This window comes from Cajanus cajan, chromosome 10 (genome assembly GCF_000230855.2).
Source record: "Cajanus cajan strain Asha chromosome 10, NIPB_CcT2T_4, whole genome shotgun sequence".
NCBI lineage: Eukaryota > Viridiplantae > Streptophyta > Magnoliopsida > Fabales > Fabaceae > Cajanus > Cajanus cajan.
The window spans coordinates 1,030,966-1,049,834 of record NC_138526.1 but is presented as its reverse complement, the minus strand read 5'-3'; the positions used below and the strand labels follow the sequence as shown (position 1 = coordinate 1,049,834).

Here is an 18,869-nt window from a genome sequence, read left to right as displayed (position 1 = left end):
CATATCCATGAACTATCGTTATTGCGTGCATTTTTAGCATAATTGTCACTTCTTTCTATTGAGTTTTACTTACTTTTTTATATAATTTTTTTTCCTGTGTCTTTTGAATTTTATAAATTAATTTTTAATTAGCAGTTTAATTTAAAGGTTTTATTTTTATTTACTTCTTATTTCCCAAGCAGCCATATTGGAATATTAAATTCCAAGACTTGAACAAAGTCTATTGCGGTTGCTATTGACAAAATAGCAGGTTCATGTTCTCTACTTCAATGATATATCTTTTCATGGTGTTTCAGATATGCATGCATATATGTTTGATTGGATACAGTTAAGAAACGTCTTTTGAAAGTTGTTCTATTAAAAAGTATTCTTTATATCTTAGAAAAATGTTTTTAACCATTCAAACAGGTAATACATATATATATATGAATTATGAAACAAGAAGTGAATCAACTAAAGGTTGAGAAGTAAACATGGAGTTGGGTTATTGTGCAGTGTTTCTGATACTGTTCCTTTCAACTTCATCATGTGAAGCTTCTACCTCGGTTGAGAAACAGTTGAATTTCAAGGAATGCTTGTTAACCCACCTTGATGGAAATTCTGAATCCATTGAAAAAATAATCTTCACCTCATCCTCCTCACTATACCCCAAAGTCTTGGATTCATTGGAACAAAACCCTAGATGGCTGAATTCCTCAAGGAAGCCTCTTGTAATTCTAACACCTTTCCATGAATCAGAGGTTCAAGCAGCCATCCAATGCAGCAAAGAGCATGGGCTCCAACTCAGAGTCAGAAGTGGTGGCCATGACTATGAAGGGCTATCATACCTTAGTAAGGTCCCATTTGTGATGGTTGACCTCATCAACATATGTTCCATTCATATTAACCTTGATGATGAAACAGCTTGGGTTCAGGCTGGGGCATCATTGGGTGAACTTTACTACAAAATTTCACAAGCAAGTAAAGTGCATGGATTCAGTGCAGGAACCTGTCCAAGCATAGGGATTGGAGGGCACATCAGTGGAGGGGGGCAGGGTACCTTGATGAGGAAACATGGCCTGGCAGCAGACCATGTTCTTGATGCTTACCTCATAGATGCAAATGGGAAGATTCATGATAGAAAATCAATGGGAGAAGATGTTTTTTGGGCCATAAGAGGAGGTAGTGCTACTAGCTTTGGAGTCATTCTTGCATGGAAGATCAGTTTGGTTAGAGTTCCACCAATTGTTACAGTGTTCAATGTTCAGAGAACACTGGAGGAAGGAGCCACCGATCTTATTCACAAGTGGCAATACATAGCACCAGAATTGCATGAGGGTCTTTTCATTAGAGTATTTGTTGAAAATAGTGGTGACAAATCAAAGAAATTCCAAGCAACCTTCAACTCTGTCTTTCTTGGAGGAATAGACAAGTTGATCCCACTGATGAATGAGAGCTTCCCTGAATTGGGGTTGCAGGCCAAAGACTGCACTGAAATGAGTTGGATCCAATCAGTTATGTACATTGCTGGATACAACAAAGATGACCCTCTAGAACTCTTGCTTAATAGAACAACCATGTTTAAAAGCTCTTTCAAGGCCAAGTCTGACTTTGTAAATGAGCCAATACCAAAATCTGGTTTAGAAGGAGCTTGGAAAATGATTCTAGAAGAAGACACACTAGCCGTGGTAATATTGGATCCCTATGGTGGAAGAATGAGCGAAATTTCAGAATCTGAAATCCCTTTTCCCCACAGAAAGGGCAACTTGTACAACATACAATACTTGGTCAGTTGGGAAGAGAATAGCATTGAAGCATCTAAGAGGCATCTACATTGGGCTAAAATGATTTACAGATACATGACTCCTTATGTTACAAAATCTCCAAGAGCTGCCTATTTCAACTACAAGGATCTTGATTTAGGCAAAAACAAGCATGAAAACACAAGCTACTCAAAAGCTAGTGTTTGGGGGGAGAAGTACTTCAAAGGAAATTTTAGAAAATTGGCACAAATTAAGACAAAGTTTGACCCTCAAAACTTTTTCAGGAATGAACAGAGCATTCCTCTCCTAAATTCCAATCATTATTAACATAAAGGGCATGACATTATTTGGAGCACCTAAAACATTTGTGTAGTGCTACATTATTATGTTAATCTTCCGCTTTGTAATTGTGTGATTGTTATAGACCAAACCTGGAATGGTGTGCTGCATTTGCATACACTTCAAAGTTAGGGGATCAAATTCAAAATGGATATGATGTATTTTCTTAATGGATGTGGACTAGTCACTCGTGTAACATTCCATGAAGTTACAAAATGTTATAAGAATGTACACTTCCTAGACAGAACCGCTCATAAATCAACACAAGTTTTAGTGAAAGTGAGATATAGATTCGTGCTTCACAGACCCTATCTTAAACTAATACAAGGGTTTTTAGTATAATTGTTACAACATGGGTAGAATATGACAGAGATAAGAAGATATGACGATTTCTTGAAATTTAGGGTCCTATATGTTAATAAAAGTTTATTTAGATGTAGAATTCTTGTTAAAGAAAGAGACTTTGACCATTTCTCGTTAATTTTTAAATATGATGTTCACAATTTATAAAATGATAGTTGTGATCATAAGAAAAAATATTGTTTTCGCTCTTATCATAATTAGTCATAACTAATGTGTCAATAAAAGTATGGTTGATAACATTCAGATACCAACTACTAAAGTATATTGCGACTATCAAAGTGTATTGCGAATTGTGACTATGATCTTATAACTTTGTCTCTCCTTTTTTTTATATCATCTTTCACAAACTAAACTCGAAGGTTAAAGTACACACAAATCAAATTTCTTGTCACTTTTTGATCCATTTTGTTTTTCTTCAAAAAAAAAATAAACAAATAAAAGAGCATGTACTTCGATCTCTCTCGCAACATGACAAGAAAGATGACTACACAAAAAGCTTAAGATAATCATTTTAGATGTGTATATAGAAGTATCCAAAAAATTTCCTTAAAAGTTAAATATAAAAGAATATTCGATATTTTTTTTGGATACATATCGAGAAGTATCCAAGGATTATTAATGTTTGACATGAATATGACACCGATATTTTTTATTTATGGTTATTCAAGCTTCATAGATTTTAATCAAGTTTGTCCTTCAACAGAAAGTCACGCTCCACTTACCGCTTGGCAATGAGGCGTTGTTACTCCTCCAAGACAATCTTTTGCTATTAGCACTAGTAGAAATTCAGTCTTTTACATCACTTTTTTGTGTTAGACATACCAAAAATTGACGTAAAAAAGATGTGATGACATTTTTGTGATTTTTGTGAACTCTTTTACGTTGGACATAATTGGGGTCCGACGTAAAATTTAAAATCTATGTCGGATGTATCTTGTGTCCGACGTAGATTTTACATTTTACGTCGGACTCCTATTAAGTCCGACGTAAAAAAGGTTTGTATACGCTTTGTGTTTTTGACATTGCAGGCAAAGGTGCTTGACCAGCATGTTGAAGAATTAGATCAGTGATGCAAATTTCACTGCCAAGGCCAACTTCAAAACTCGTTGATGAAGACTTGTATAAGATCTCACCGGGGCTTCTTTATGCCGAAGCTAAAAAGGTCCAACCCCACACACACCTTTTACTTCTCTCTTCCCGCGCACTATTTGTAAATAATAGAGTTAAAGGGTTTCTTCTGCACGTTTCTCACTAGCATCCTGAGTTTCTGACTAGCATCTTGACTTGCATTAGGCGCACGTTTGAGATTAGTTTCAAAAATCCTGACTTGCATTAGCTAATTTGTTGATTTTGCATCTGGAACGATCTGTTCTGCAACCAGAACGGCTTGTTCTGCTTACAGTCTTTGTGTGTTAATTGTCCATCTAGAACGGCCCGTTCTGCAACCAGAATAGGTCGTTCCAGATGGACAATTAACACACAATGACTGCAAGCAGAACGGGCTGTTCTAGTTGCAGAACGGGTCGTTCCAAATGCATTAAATTTGTGTTATCACAATTTTACGTCGATTCTTGGCAATGTCCGACGTATATTTATGTCGGCCATTACAACCGACGTAAATTTACGTCTCCTGCATCGACGTCGAAGTTTTTTAAGACATAAAAATTCTAAAATAACCGACATAGAATATACATTCTGTACTAGTATGGTGAAGGCAAACGAGTACTATATGTTGAAGAATTTTGTTATAATTTTAAATTTAATTAAATGTTTTTATTTAATTACTTGTCTGTTACAATGTTTTATTAAATTGGTTTTATGTCTTTGATATTTTTAATTATTTTAATTAACATTTTAATAAGATTAAGTAATTATGTTGTTAATCTTTTACTTAATCTTTTTTTTTTTCACATTAGAAACAATGTACTTTACAAATTTGTTATTTGATTACTTATATGTTAGGTGGATTTTGGTCATTTTGTGGTTATAAATTTATCTATTGGTTATTAGATATCTCTCTTTTTAAGAGAAATATTTTTTATTGTTAAATATATTACAGGTTGTTGTACCGTACATTACAAATTAATCTATATAATAAGCCATTTTTTTATAAGGATAACATATAACGTGTTTTAACCTAAATTTTTTTGCACTATTTATCTTATTTTATTTTTTTATTATTTTAATTTATTATTTATTGATATTTATCTTGATGTAATTTCATAAATAAATAATATATCTTTTATTTATTATTTACATAGTTCTAACAATCTTAAAGAGAAAATTTGATTCTAAGTCATAATCCTCTTTTATAAAATTTATTTATGATAGAAATAGATAATATACTTTAGATGTTGCTTATATAAGGTTGAATTATTATTTACTAAACTTTGTTTCGTTATGGCAGAAAATGAACATCAGTGTTCATAAACTATTTTGGAGAAACTAATTTGTGTAATCATATTGAAAATGTAGAGATGGGAATAGAGAACAACAATATGATGAACATGATCGATTATATGATTAAATAGTAATGAAAAATTATGAGATTTAAATAAATATTTTATCATTTAATTTTTTTTAATCTTTTTATATTTTTTGAAATTTTATAAAGAGGTGATTGAAATATCCTTTCTATTCCTATAAACATTTTTTTGCCTATAAAGTAAAATATAAAAATTTAATTGTTTATGTGAAGTCCCACATCGGCTAGTAAGGTGAACGAAGCATGCCATATATATGGGTGTGGATACCTTACTCTTGAGGACGCGTTTTGGGGTGGTGTTGGCCATTCCCGAGAACAAAGCCGTGAGGCCGTGGGCCAAAGCGGACATATATGGGTGTGGATACCTTACTCTTGAGGACGCGTTTTGGGGTGGTGTTGGCCATTCCCGAGAACAAAGCCGTGAGGCCGTGGGCCAAAGCGGACAATATCCTCATGCGGGTTGCGCGGGCTGTTACATTTGGTATCAGAGCCGGGACCCGGGCAGGTGTGCCAGCGAGGACGCTGGGCTCCCCGAGGGGGGGTGGATTGTGAAGTCCCACATCGGCTAGTAAGGTGAACGAAGCATGCCATATATATGGGTGTGGATACCTTACTCTTGAGGACGCGTTTTGGGGTGGTGTTGGCTATTCCCGAGAACAAAGCCGTGAGGCCGTGGGCCAAAGCGGACAATATCCTCATGCGGGTTGCGCGGGCTGTTACATTTGGTATCAGAGCCGGGACCCGGGCAGGTGTGCCAGCGAGGACGCTGGGCTCCCCGAGGGGGGGTGGATTGTGAAGTCCCACATCGGCTAGTAAGGTGAACGAAGCATGCCATATATATGGGTGTGGATACCTTACTCTTGAGGACGCGTTTTGGGGTGGTGTTGGCCATTCCCGAGAACAAAGCCGTGAGGCCGTGGGCCAAAGCGGACAATATCCTCATGCGGGTTGCGCGGGCTGTTACATTTCTCCCCTCCTTTTAGAAATTTCGTCCTCGAAATTTACCTGAAAATAGGAATGGATATGCTTCACGCATCTTGCTTTCTAATTCCCAAGTAGCACTTTCTTCAAAATTTCCTCCCCAAACGACCTTAACCAAAGGAATTTCCTTTCCTCTTAGTTGTTTTACCCTCGTATCATCAATTCTTAGAGGAACTGTTTCATAGGTAAGATTATCTTTCAACTGAATGTTGTCAGACTCAATGATATGGGAAGGATCATGGACATACTTTCTGAGTTGGGAAACATGAAAGACATTATGAAGATTTGAAAGAGATGGGGGTAAGGCAATTTGATAGGCTACTTCACCAATTCTTTTAAGGATTTGATAAGGACCAATAAAACGTGGAGTAAGTTTACGGGACTTCAGTGCTCTGCCCACTCCTGTCCAAGGAGTAACTTTAAGGAATACATGATCACCTTCATTAAACTCAAGGTCCTTTCTCCTCTTATCACTGTATTAACAAGTCAAATTCTGCCGAATTCTTTTTTATCCAGGTAAGGGGGGAGTGGGAAACCTCGCTTGGGGGTGTTGGAGTAATCGTTAAATAGTTGTTTGTTAGATTGGCTCCCGATCTTATGCCTGTTGTTTGTTTGTATGAAATATTGTTATTAATGTGCTTTGCTTTTTGCATTACTTGATTTCTTGTCCGTAGTAAATAATAACTATACTATTTTTATAAAAGAAAAAAAATGAATAAATTGTTTATTAATAAAGATATGGAAGGCTAAGCCTCCTATTAATTAATAAATATGTAATTGATGTTAAAAAAAGAATAAGTTTTAGAATAAAAATACCTATGCGAACTTATGAAGATCTTATTATGACTTGAGTATATGAAGTATATATGAGACCTATGAGGATATGACTGTATGAAATATGTACTCATGACTTGTGACCTACGATCCATGAATGGACCGTTGAACTGTTGAACTATTGGACCGTTGGACTATTGGACTGTTGGACTATTGGACTGTTGGACTATTGGACTATTAAAGTTGGATTAATAAAATAAATCATAATTATGAAATATGAATCTTATATGTGTAATATGCTAAATGTTGAGTCTATGAATGTATGACATGCATCATATGCATATATTATTCCAGGTGTGCCGCTGAGGCCGCATACCAGTGATGCTAACAAGGTGTATGATCACCAGTGATAGGTGTGCCTTCGGGACACCAGTGATGTAACATGCTAACGAGGTGTATGAACACCAGTGATAGGTGTACCTTTGGGTCACCAGTGATAAATTCTGAAACTTCCGTATGGCGCCACATGCATACATTAGTGAGTCAAGTCAAGAAAATCATTATACATAAGCATATATGTGAGATTGATTATATATGTGAATTATATTGCGTGTGTGTGTGCTATTTAACTTTTATTTCTATACCTCGTGAGGTCGTGGGCCAAAGCGGACAATATCCTCATGCGGGTTGCGCGGGCTGTTACATTTGGTATCAGAGCCGGGACCCGGGCAGGTGTGCCAGCGAGGACGCTGGGCTCCCCGAGGGGGGGTGGATTGTGAAGTCCCACATCGGCTAGTAAGGTGAACGAAGCATGCCATATATATGGGTGTGGATACCTTACTCTTGAGGACGCGTTTTGGGGTGGTGTTGGCCATTCCCGAGAACAAAGCCGTGAGGCCGTGGGCCAAAGCGGACAATATCCTCATGCGGGTTGCGCGGGCTGTTACATTTGGTATCAGAGCCGGGACCCGGGCAGGTGTGCCAGCGAGGACGCTGGGCTCCCCGAGGGGGGGTGGATTGTGAAGTCCCACATCGGCTAGTAAGGTGAACGAAGCATGCCATATATATGGGTGTGGATACCTTACTCTTGAGGACGCGTTTTGGGGTGGTGTTGGCCATTCCCGAGAACAAAGCCGTGAGGCCGTGGGCCAAAGCGGACAATATCCTCATGCGGGTTGCGCGGGCTGTTACAGTTTATACTTTTCTAGTTTCTCTTTCTTACATTGGACATGGTTATTGATGATCCTTGTTAATTAATTTATACTTTCAGGCATCTGGTTACTCCAATCCAAAGTATAGAATTGATATAGGGTTCACTTCTAAATTCTAGAGCAAGATAGAAATGCATGCACTCACCACTCATGTAATAAGGGAAAAAATACAAAATGAGTTTCATCTTTGGAAGAAGAAAACACCTCCAAAACTGTTACGAGAAAATAAGAGAATGTTAGAAAAATTAATTTATGTTATTATTATTTTTATTATGTATCCTCTTATATCTCACTTTATTTTGTTCATATGATTTTAATATTTTAAATGAATATGTTTAAGTACAAATATTTTCACTCTAATTTAGGTGTGATCCTATCAAAGTCATGACTGAGATGAATATTATGAGATTAATATTATAATAGTGACAAAAATAGTCTTAGAGACTGAAATTATTTCTCGAAGGAAATTTTGCATATTCACTTTAAAAAAAAGTTATGTGTAAATATATACTTAAATCATCAAGAGAAATATGATTAAAGCTCATTAATTAGTTATAGTGACGAACACCCGACTCTATGTAAATGATGATCCTAGGAATGGAATTCAATAGGTAATAACGAAGTCGTTTCTTAGCTAAAGTACACCAAAAAAATATTTTTTATACAAAAATGTTCCGATCCCTATTCCTGTGACAAGGTGCTTTTTTTTTTTAAATGCAACAATTATAAGGTTGAGGTATTTAAATATTTATATTAATTGGATTTGTGACACCTTTACTACCCCAACACATATATAATATAATTTAATTAAAAAGAATAAACTTTCAAAGGGTTCGTAAAAAGGTTCACATAAAACTTCAAAACTGTTCTTTCTTCAATATAAGAAAATGACTGAAAAATAAAACTTGAAAGGTAAAATTTAAGAGTTTACAATTTTAAAATCATTTATTACAATACCAAATCCATATAAATATTCTGTCCTAGAAATCATCTGTCCCGATGTCACACTATCAGAGCATTCTCATAATTTAACTGTTGGCATTCTAGATGTCACTCGTAGCCAGATCTTCTTCACCTAAAATATCCACAGTTTATACGGTGAGAAAAGAAAATATCTATATGCAAAGTACATACAAACACATCACAATATAATCTCACCATAATTCATTATTTAATAAAATATATATAGATATATATATATATATATATATATATATATATATATATATATATATATATATATATATCAATCATTCATCATCTTCACATCTCAATTCACATTTAACATATCTCATTTCACATACATATCTCAATCCATCATAATCCACACCAATTATACAATTTACAACATCATTTCTATATCCATAATTCATGTTAATCTTACAATTAACAATATCATTTCCACATCCATAATTCACACTAATCTTACAATTAACAATATCATTTCTACAACCATAATTCACACCAATCTTACAATTAACACTATGCCAAGACCTCGCCACATCTGACACAAGTGATATAGGTTAATTGCCTCCCACACCAAATCAGGGTCACGCCCTCCCTGTAGCATCACTTACCCAGGGGCCGTGCCATCCCTAGTCATTAAGGAGTACGCTCGTCCCTGAAGCATCACCTACCCAGGGTTCGTATCATCCCTGATCATCCGGGAGTACACTCGTCCCTGAAACATCAACTACCCAGGGTTCGTATCATCCCTGATCATCCAGGAGTACGCTCGTCCCTGAAGCATCAACTACCAGGGTTCGTATCATCCTTGATCCTTTAGTGTGAGGAACCACAATCACATTACAATCCACACAATCTCTTGCAATTAATCCTATGTCAGGGCTGCCATAATTGACATAAGTGATGTGTGTTAACTGTCTTACTCATCCCACACCATACTAGGGTCACGCCCTCCTTGTAGCACCACTTACCCAAGGGCCGTGCCATCCCTAGTCACTGATGTGAGGCACCACAATCACAATCATAATCACATCCATACAACATCTCATCTCATAATTCAAATTCACATCACGTACACAATTTCACCTCACTTACACAACAGATAAGCCCAAAAAAATAAGGGTTTACACACCCCTCAAGTAATTCACATCAAGATCATTCATTCTTATCAATCAATACAATAATAACATTCATAAATTAATATAATTTTAACACCAACAGTGAAACTCCCAATTGTTCCAAAACCTAACTCACAGGCACTTTTCTACAGTTTCGTTCTCCCTCTCAGATCATCATTCTTACAAATTAAATATGTATTTCTAATCCTCAACACATACAAAATCTATTAGGATCGTCAATTTCTCAAACAGAAATATTCTAATTTTCCCAAAACCTAGATTACACGCACTTTTCTATCATTTCGTTCTCTCTCCCAGAGCATCATTTTTACAAATAAATCATACATTCATAATCCTAAATTCATATAGAATCACATAAAACCAAGAATTCTCCAAACAGAAATAATTATAAAAATAGGGTTCTTCCTCTACCCAACTCTATATATAAATAATTCACTTTTCCCCCGTACCTGGATAAATAGGAACTAGGGCATAACCTCCACCTCTGTTTCCTTAAACAGGAACGAAAACTAAAACTGGGGCAGAACCTCATCCTCTGAGTTCCTCTTGGTCTTCAGAGAGAAGAAGAGGAAAGGAAGAGAGAACAGAAGAGAAGAGAGAGTGAGAATGAGAGGTATCAAGAAATGAGAGGATTTGAGGTCTATTTATAGGATTTTTCGCCCACCTACCACTACGGCCCGTTCCAAAATCAGAACGGCCCATTCTGGGCCCTTCAAACCTACGTAAATTTTTCAACTGGAACGGCCCGTTCCAAAACCGGAACGGCCCATTCTAAAACTCAGCAGAACGGCCTGTTCTCCCTCTGGAACGGCCTGTTCTACAAGGAGAACGCCCCGTTCTCCAAGCAGAACGGCCCGTTCTACTTGGAGAACGGCCCGTTCCAAGCCCGTTCTAAAGCAACGCAGAATAACATATTTACATCCTTTGGAACGGCCCATTCTGGTAACCAAAAATACCCCTAAACTTTTAATAAATTTACGAAAATACCCATAATAATAATAAAAAAATTGGGGTGTTACAGGATTAAAGTTAAAATACCTCTTAATGAATTTGATGACCTTTGAAAGGTTCACTTAGTAAGTGTGGTGGTAGGACTATCATTGTAAAACATGGATGAATCTCTAAGTGACACTCAGAAAATAAGATACCGCACAAGGACATAACACACCACTGATTAGAATTCAAAATGAACAACTATATTAAATGTGTTATGTTCCAAAGCCTGATTAAAGGGTATATGACTTAAGACAAACAAGTCATCATATTTTTTTGATTAAAGGGTATATGACTTACGATAAACAAGTCATCATATTTTTCTCAAGTAAAAATTTATATGCATTAGGTATATGGCTCAAACCCAAAATGTTTCTTTTACTAAAGAAATAATGTCATACATCATTAAAAGTTGTTTTTAAGATTTTTATGTATTTTGATTCTTTATTTAAATTTTAAACTAATAGGGAATTGTTAGAGAATTTTATTATAATTTAAAATTTAATTAAATATTTTTATTTAATTACTTTTTTTTGTTACAATGTTTTATTAAATCAGTTTTATGTTTTAATATTTTTTAATTACTTTTAATTAACATTTTAATAGGATTAAGTAATTATGTTTTTAATCTTTTATTTAATATCCTTTTAATAGATTTGACCAAGTCTTTTAATTAACTTTGTTGGAAAGTTATTTTCATTTTCCACATTAGAAACGGTAAGGCTGTTCATGGATCGGTTTTTTCAAAAAACTGATCCAAACCGAACCGAACCGTTTTATAAAAGTGGATCGGTTAACCGATCCATTTTTTATAAAGTGGATCGGTTTGGTTTTTTTAAAATATGGATCGGTTTTTTTGAAATTGGATCGGTTCGGTGCGGTGTAGTTATCCACTTTTTTACTCATATATGGATCGATTTTTTTAGAAAACCAAACCGAACCGAACCGATCCACTTTGTAAAAATGGATCGGATAAATAAACCGGTTTTATAAAGTGGTTCGGTTCGGATTTTTTTTCAAAATGGATCGGATTTTTTAATATGGATCGGATCGGTTATGGATCGGTTCGGATCAATTTGGATTTTTTGCACACCCCTAAGAAACGGGACACGTTACAAATTTGTTATTTGGTTATTTATATGTTATGTGGATTTTGATAATTTTTTTTATTATATATCTTTTAGTTATTAGATAGAAACAATTATGAAAAACACACTAATGTGAAAATTATCCCTCCCTCTTAGAGAATTAATTTTTATTATTAAATATATTTTGGAGCTGTATTTTTTTATTTGGGGGATTATTTGTTACACAATCAATTTGATAGATTATTGTATCTTGAAGGAGAAGCACATTATAAATTAATCTACCAGTGTAGTGAAGTTTTTTCCTTTCTAAAAATAGTTTGCCTAGTGTGCCTTAACTCAAATTTCTCTAAACTATTTATCTTATTTATTTTAATCTTTGTTATTTAAATTTATCATTTGTAGATATTTATCTCGATATAATTTCATTAATAAATAATACATTATAATTTTTCTATTTTCATGTTCAAACACTATAGTCATGACAAAAGTTGTGACAAAATGAGCAAAACAAGTTAAAGGTGACAAAGTAACTAAACTTCAACGCCATGGTAAAAGAGAATTGCACCGTCAAAGTCTTGCGATTTTCGGTCTCCACCATAGTAAAAGTAATCGAAGATGGGAACTGTTCTAGGTATAAAAAAATTGATCAAATGAGAATTGAGAAGTCAATTCCAATTGATAATGCTAATGTTTAGTGGAAAACTACAGGGAAGTCGCAACAATAGGGGATTGGTCTCTTTAACATTATCATACTTAGGGGCATTTACCTTTAATTTAGACATTTTTCACTCTTTTCAAATTTCTCTGGAAAGATTTGATCTACCTCTTCTACATCATTGATTTTTTTTTTCGTACACTACAACACAAATGGTATTTAGCAATATTTAAAAAATGTTACTTAATTATGTATAAATGTTGCTAATTTGTTTTAGTAACATATTATCAAATGTTGTATATAGTCCATGTTGTTAAAGACTTTTAATAACATTTTTGCATAATTAGGTAACATTTTTTAAATATTATCAAAGTAGTATTTTTGTAACATTTTAACAATTTTTTGTAACATTTTAATGATGTTGCTAAGAATTTGATAACTTTATAAAATAATAATTAATTTTAATTTAAATATTACTATCAATTATTATATTTTTATGTCTCCTAAACTTCTAGGAGTTCCTTGAGTTTTTAGAGAAAGACATTTTTAGTTAGTCACCACTAATTATATATAGAATATCAAATTTCATTTATCATAAATATAACTATATGAGTATATATACTCTTTATGAGTCATTAATCTATTCAATGTGAGACTTTAATTATGGGTTACAATTAAATATAAGAGAAATATAATTTTTTTGACTCGATGTAGGACTTTGATTTTAGAAGCAATTATAATAACATTTTTCAAAAAAATGTTGCAAAATAACTTATGTAAAACTTTTTTACTCGATATGGGACTTTGATTTTGAAAGTAATTAGAAAGAATAATATTGAAATAAAAAATGTTACTCTACCTATAATGACATTTTTCAAAAAAGTGTTACAAAATAACATATTTATTTAATATATAGTAACATTTTAATAAATGTAAACAAGAAAATATTGCTAAAGGATTAAAATCTAGTAGTGATACTTGTAATCTTCTTGTAATTCTTTGAGATTAGTATTTTGGAAATCATGCAAGGAAGAAAGAGATAATCATCTAAAGAGAATCTCAACTTCTAGAATTCTCTCCCCTAAAATTGAGGGCTAACAAAGAAAGGTTCAATTTCATTAAATGTGACATCCATTGATATAAAATATTGATGACTTTGAGGGTGATAACAATTGTACCTTTTTATTGGAGGAGTAACCAATAAAGATACATTTGATAAATCACAGGTCTAACTTTCCACATTGAAGACTATGAGAATGAAAAAACGCAACACGTTCGAAAACATGACACAAAAGACTTAACAATTAATAATAAGGGGAGAAGAATAAGAGAATGACAACATGTGTTCAATTGAACTAATATCCTATAAGATATGAGCGGATAAACTATTAATGAGATAACCAACAGTTAGGATAACTTCTCCCTGATAGATATTAGAAATAGACATTTGAAAGAGTAGAGTTTTGAAAATCTCAAGTGACAATTTTTTTTTCTGTAATCTCATTTTGTTGGGGTTATTAACACAACTTAATTTATGAATAATACCTTGTTTTGTAACAAATTTAGAAAATTCAAGGTTAAGATATTTAGTTCCATTGTTTGACTAATTCTTTTAATGGACTTGCCAAATTGATTTTTAACAAGACAAAAAATGACAAATATTTGTGACAAACCTTGGATTTATATTTTATAACGTAAGTCCACATCAAACAAGTACAATCATTAATAAAATTTACAAACCATCTGACCCAAAAAAAATAGATCCGACAACAGGTTCACATACATTAAAATCAACAATATCAATAGAAAAAACACTTTTTTATTACTAGGTAAACAAAATGCACAACGGTGATTAGAAACTTGACAAATATTACAATTACACAATCTCACAAACTCTTTTGTAAACAAATGCAATAATAAAGATTTAAATAAACCAAATGGAGAATATCCAAGAAGTCTATGTTGAAGTCAAATTTGTAAAGCAACTTAAAGGTCTTGAAATGAAAATGAAATTATTGAACTAAGTAAATGAAAGACCTAAAGAAATTAAAATTGTCTTCTCCATGACAAAGCCTTGAAAGACACAATGAAAATGGAAAAAAAGGTTATTAAACTATGTTAGTCTCAAGTAAGCCTATGTATAAAAATGAGATTATTTGTTAATTTAGGGATATGAAAAACGTTGTGTTAGGGTAGAGCTAGCCAACTGGAGTTAGATGTTGTCAAATCCAACAATAGGAACAAAGTCTCCATTAACAACTCTAACAAGTTGTTTGCTAGATGCTCTAATGTATATTATAAAGTGGTTTGGGAATGGGATAATGTGATTTGTTGCTCTAAAATCAAAAACCTATATGTTTTAGGAAACAAAACCAAAAGTATAAAAGAAACTCTTACCCTTCATATAGTGAAAACACATGATTCGAAGTACTTATTCAAGGAATCAAGGAGGGTTTGGAGACGATCTAACTACACCTTAATGAAGGTTCAAATATCTTGGTGAAGAATGTGTGTGAACAATAGGTGAACAGTGCAGGAGAACGATACTAATGAACATTGTGTATGAACAATACTCAATCAAGAGAGTGGATGAACATTACCCACAATGAACAATGCATGTGATTTTGTGACACATTGTTGTACTGTCATAACAAGCCTTTAGCACAAAAAGAAAAAAAGATGCTAATAACAGAATCAGTAAAAGGATTGGTAGGATGCACTATGGCCTATTTTTCTTTTTGCAATTGCTCTTTCCTTTATATACATCTATATATCTCATTGTATAGGGTACACAAAAATGAAAATATAGCCACCCCTCTTTTCTTGTATGTATTATTTTCTTCGTCTAGTTTTTTTAATTAATAATAGTATCTTTGTGAATTTCTTTCTGCAATAATATTTATAAAAAAAAAATTTACAAAAATGAAGCCCAGGAGACTTTATTTACCAATCCAGTACTCTCTACTGTTCACAATCAGAATTCGGTTTCCCCGGAACCGAATTCTGACCTTCTCCGATTGCTTCTCTAGCTGTTTTCGGAATTCGGTTCCCGGGGAATCGAATTCTGAGAACCCTTTTACTTTTTTTTTTAGTTTTGATTAAATTGTAATTTATTAAAAAAGAATTAATAGTTTTTAGATAAATAAATAAAATATAATATTTTATATTTAAAATAAGTAAGTTAGTTTTTAAATTAAATAACTTAAAAATCTTATAAGTTATAATGTTAATATAAATAATAATATATATGTGATTAAAAATTTAATATTATATATATTTAAAATAAATATTATAAAAAGTGTAAAAATGAATTATATATATGTGTATCAAATATTAATAATTTTGATAATTAATAAATTAAAATATTATTAATGTTAATATTAAAATTTTAATATATGTGTTTAAAATTTTATAATAATGTATAATTATAATAGTGTATAATAATGTATAATGTTAATAATTTCTAATAATTATAATTTATAATTTAATAATTTATAATATAAATAACTTAAATATTACATTGATAAAGAGACAGAGTGCATTAAAATTAAAAATTCATAACATTAAGATAGAGTGAATTATATAAGGTTTTTAATCTCCGTAATGGTATCCAGTTCCACAACGAGGACGACATCTATTGTGGCCTAGGTTACGCCATGGAAGTTGTTGCTCAGTAAGATTTGGATCATCATCAAGCACTGGTTGTTGGAATGCAGTTAAAGAACTAGCAGGTTCATTACCGAATTTTAGCTGGTAAAGAGATTGCATGTATGACTGTGCTGAAGATGGAGTTCTAAAATATACTCCAAATAAATTTGTAAAAAAAGTCCTCTGAAGTTGTTCAAACGAATGCCTTCTATCAATTATGTTTTCTTGAGGCGTGATGTTGTGTGGAGGATTTGATAGATGCTGATGAGTCTCTTCATACGACGGCATGGAAGTCGCACCGGTTTCAAATGTTATGGAAATCCTTTGTTGTTTATGGGTTCTTGGATCTTGTAGTAGTCGTGGCACAAATAGGAAATAGATGGAATTGGTCATGTACCATTCCATGTATTCTCGTGTGTGAAACAATGGGTCTTGCATTAGATAACCTATTAATATGTGCTCACGTCTATTGTTCCACATGTCGATCCATTGAGCATGTCTTGTAACCCAATTTTCATCTTGTCTTTCCCTCATGTCAATTTTGTGTAGGTTATCCAAATTATTGGGTGGAGAAGGGACATCATGGAAGAGACGAAATTGCAATTTCACTCTATCCGATTAGTGTCATTCAACAATTGCAAAGAAAATGATGGGGGTACATGAAGTCCACTGTTGGGCATCTCTATATGCTTGCATGTGTATTGATGTTTGCAAGACTTGATATGGAGCCCATAAAAATTACAAATAATTTAAACTTTGTTGGTTAAGATAATATGTTAAACAAAAGAAAATAAGAAATGTGACACCTTCTAACCCACATACATAATACACAATAAATATAAAGTACATTCTTGAGTAAATAAAACTTTCTTAAAAAGTAAGGTTTCAGAACACATAGATAGAGAGTTCACATTCATATTTCGCAAATCGTAGTCCAATGCGAAAATAATGACAAAATAAAACATCAATCTTTCCAAAACACAATAACAGTAATGAAATTCCAATGTTAAACCTAGCTAAGCCCCGATGTCACATATCTTATCAAAGCATGCCCAACTGAAGCCTAAGCTTCAACACCAACATCCTCATGCTGATGATCACTTGCAACACAATTTAAAACACATACAAAGAACAACAAGGGAGTGAGAAATATCTCACTCGGTTCCAGGTGCAAAAATAAAGGTTAGATAGCACACACACACACAACAAACATAAGTCACATGTAAACAATACACATATTTATCATGCAATGATGTCATGGACTCGACTCATAAATGCATGCATGTGGCGCCATACGGAAGTTTCACGTTTCTCATCATTTCATCACTGGTGACCCAAGGTACACCTAGAATAGCTTGTTACATCACTGGTATACGGCCTAAGCGGCATACCTGGAATAGATCATTTCATCACATAGCTTGTTACATCACTGGTATGCAGCCTAAGCGGCACACCTAGAATAAGTCATTTCATCACATAGCTTGTTACATCACTGGTATGCGGCCTAAGCGGCACACTTGGAATAAGTCATATATGCACATGATGCATGTCACACATTCACTATTTCATTAACTCAACATTTCACTTGTCATGGAATTTCATGTCTCATATCATCACATTTCACATTATCATTCACATTATCATTCACATCATGTCTCATGTCATTTGTTCATATTTTACATAGTCATATTCATAACTGTTCCTCATAGGATTCCATACAAGAACCCACAGAGCACTCTAATTTATATCAAAACATATCTAATTTTGAAATTAAATACATATTTACACTCTACATCACACAAGGAATGCAACAGAGCATTCAGAAAGCAAAACAGAAAATATTCATATTTTGCCTGTTTTTCATAGGGTTCTCTCAGGAACCCATAGAGCATTCTATTTCATATCAAAACATATTCATTTTTAAAATCAATCACATATTCATACATCACATCCAACAAGGAACACAACAGAAGATTCAGAAAGCAAAATAGAAAACATTCATATTTTGTCTGTTCCTAGAAGCATGCATCAAGCAAGGGATTGGGGGTCAATCCTACTACCCAACAATTATTCTCACGCCCCTGAGCGAGGTTTCTCACTCTCCCCTTACCTGGATAAGCAGAAGGTGAAGCTAGAGCGGAATCTGGTTGATCTCCTTCTCTTGGTTCTCCTTAGTCTCCAGAGAGTGTGTCGAGAAATAGTGTCAGAGTGCTATATTTATAGATTTCAAGAGTGGCTAGAACGACCCGTTTCAGATCCAGAACGGCCTGTTCTGGATCCTTTCATCATGTGAAAAATTCACATCTGGAACGGTCCATTCTCAAACCAGAACGACCCGTTCCAGAGATGAGTTTTAACTCACAACGTCCATATTTGGAACGACCCGTTTCCAACTTTGGAATGGTTCGTCCAACTAGGGTTATAGGCCATTTTGGTGGTTTGGAATGACTCGTTCCAGTTTGAGAACGGCCCGTTCTGGGCTACT

General features: G+C 33.7%; 1 protein-coding gene across 1 annotated transcript; it reads left to right on the top strand.

Moving 5' to 3' along the window:
* Positions 1 to 235: 235 nt before the first annotated feature.
* On the top strand, positions 236 to 2,364 carry LOC109805395 (berberine bridge enzyme-like 22). The gene has a single exon (XM_020367451.3). It carries the CDS (start codon positions 474 to 476, stop codon positions 2,067 to 2,069), a length of 1,596 nt encoding a protein of 531 aa, XP_020223040.1. The 5' UTR covers positions 236 to 473; the 3' UTR covers positions 2,070 to 2,364.
* Positions 2,365 to 18,869: the final 16,505 nt, after the last annotated feature.